Source organism: Limulus polyphemus, unplaced genomic scaffold, assembly GCF_000517525.1.
Source record: "Limulus polyphemus unplaced genomic scaffold, Limulus_polyphemus-2.1.2 Scaffold1645, whole genome shotgun sequence".
Lineage (NCBI taxonomy): Eukaryota > Metazoa > Arthropoda > Merostomata > Xiphosura > Limulidae > Limulus > Limulus polyphemus.
The window spans coordinates 242,001-242,979 of record NW_013667255.1 but is presented as its reverse complement, the minus strand read 5'-3'; the positions used below and the strand labels follow the sequence as shown (position 1 = coordinate 242,979).

Genomic DNA, 979 nt, shown 5'->3' with positions numbered 1-979 from the left:
TCAGTTTGACAGCATTAAGTGCATTTGTATTCCATCTTGATAATAATGATAATAATTGTTACAAAATATGCAAACATATTGACCAAGACTGTATTCACTCTTGGTTTAATGTGGTCTAAATAGCAAGAGCTCGGTGTTTTGTATGTGTTATTTTTGTTTTATATTTTACTCAGAGTTAAAAATAAACACTTAGTATAACACAATCCCTATTGCTAGAGCATCGTAATTTATCAGAGTTATATATTTTTGTTTCACATAGAACAGCAGATTAGTAAATTTCTCTTTTTACATTTTAAAACATGTTTTGAAACCTACCTGAGTTTCTGTAAGTTGAAGGGTTTTAGAAAGCTGCATTCTCTTCGAAACAGAAAGATACCTGTTTCGTTCAAACTCGGATTCCAATGTTTTGATCTGAGTCGCAGTGAATGTTGTTCTTTGTCTCTTTTTTCTTTCCTCTGAGGGGTGACACCTACCGATAGTTTCTGAAATAATATATATATTTGTACATATAGATATAGGTTCTACACATTTGATATCGTTAAACAGTAATAAAAGCTTTTTGAGTTTATCTCAATCGTTTCTAATGGGTTTTGTTTGTTTAACGTTGGCTTTCTAAGTACTTCAACCTTGTCTTGCTCACTAATATTCAGTTGATATATTAAAACTGATTAATTTTTAGGTTAATTTAGAGTTTTTAAAAGGATTTTTAGGTTAGTTTATGGTTTTAAAAAGTTTTTTAGGTTAGTTTATGGTTTTCAAAAGGTTTTTAAGATTAGTTTAGGGTTTTTAAAAGGTATTTTTATGTTAGTTTAGGGTTTTCAAAAGGTTTTTTATGTTATTTTAGGGTTATATAAAGATCTTTTTTAGGTTAGTTTAGGGTTTTAAAAGAATTTTAAGGTTAGTTTAGGATTTTCAAAAGTTTTTTAGGTTATTTTAGGGTTTAAAAAAGTTTTTAGATTAGTTTATGGTTTTCAAAAGG

The 979-nt window shown here is 28.0% G+C and overlaps 1 protein-coding gene across 1 annotated transcript in view; it reads right to left on the bottom strand.

Annotated features, from left to right (window-relative positions):
* LOC111087021 (homeobox protein HMX1-like) overlaps positions 1-979 on the bottom strand; it is a 23,272-nt gene that overhangs the window by 2,264 nt on the left and 20,029 nt on the right. Inside the window, exon 2 of the mRNA XM_022392127.1 lies at positions 316-482. Coding sequence (XP_022247835.1) covers positions 316-482 — 167 coding nt within the window. The remainder of the gene's footprint in view (positions 1-315; positions 483-979) is intronic.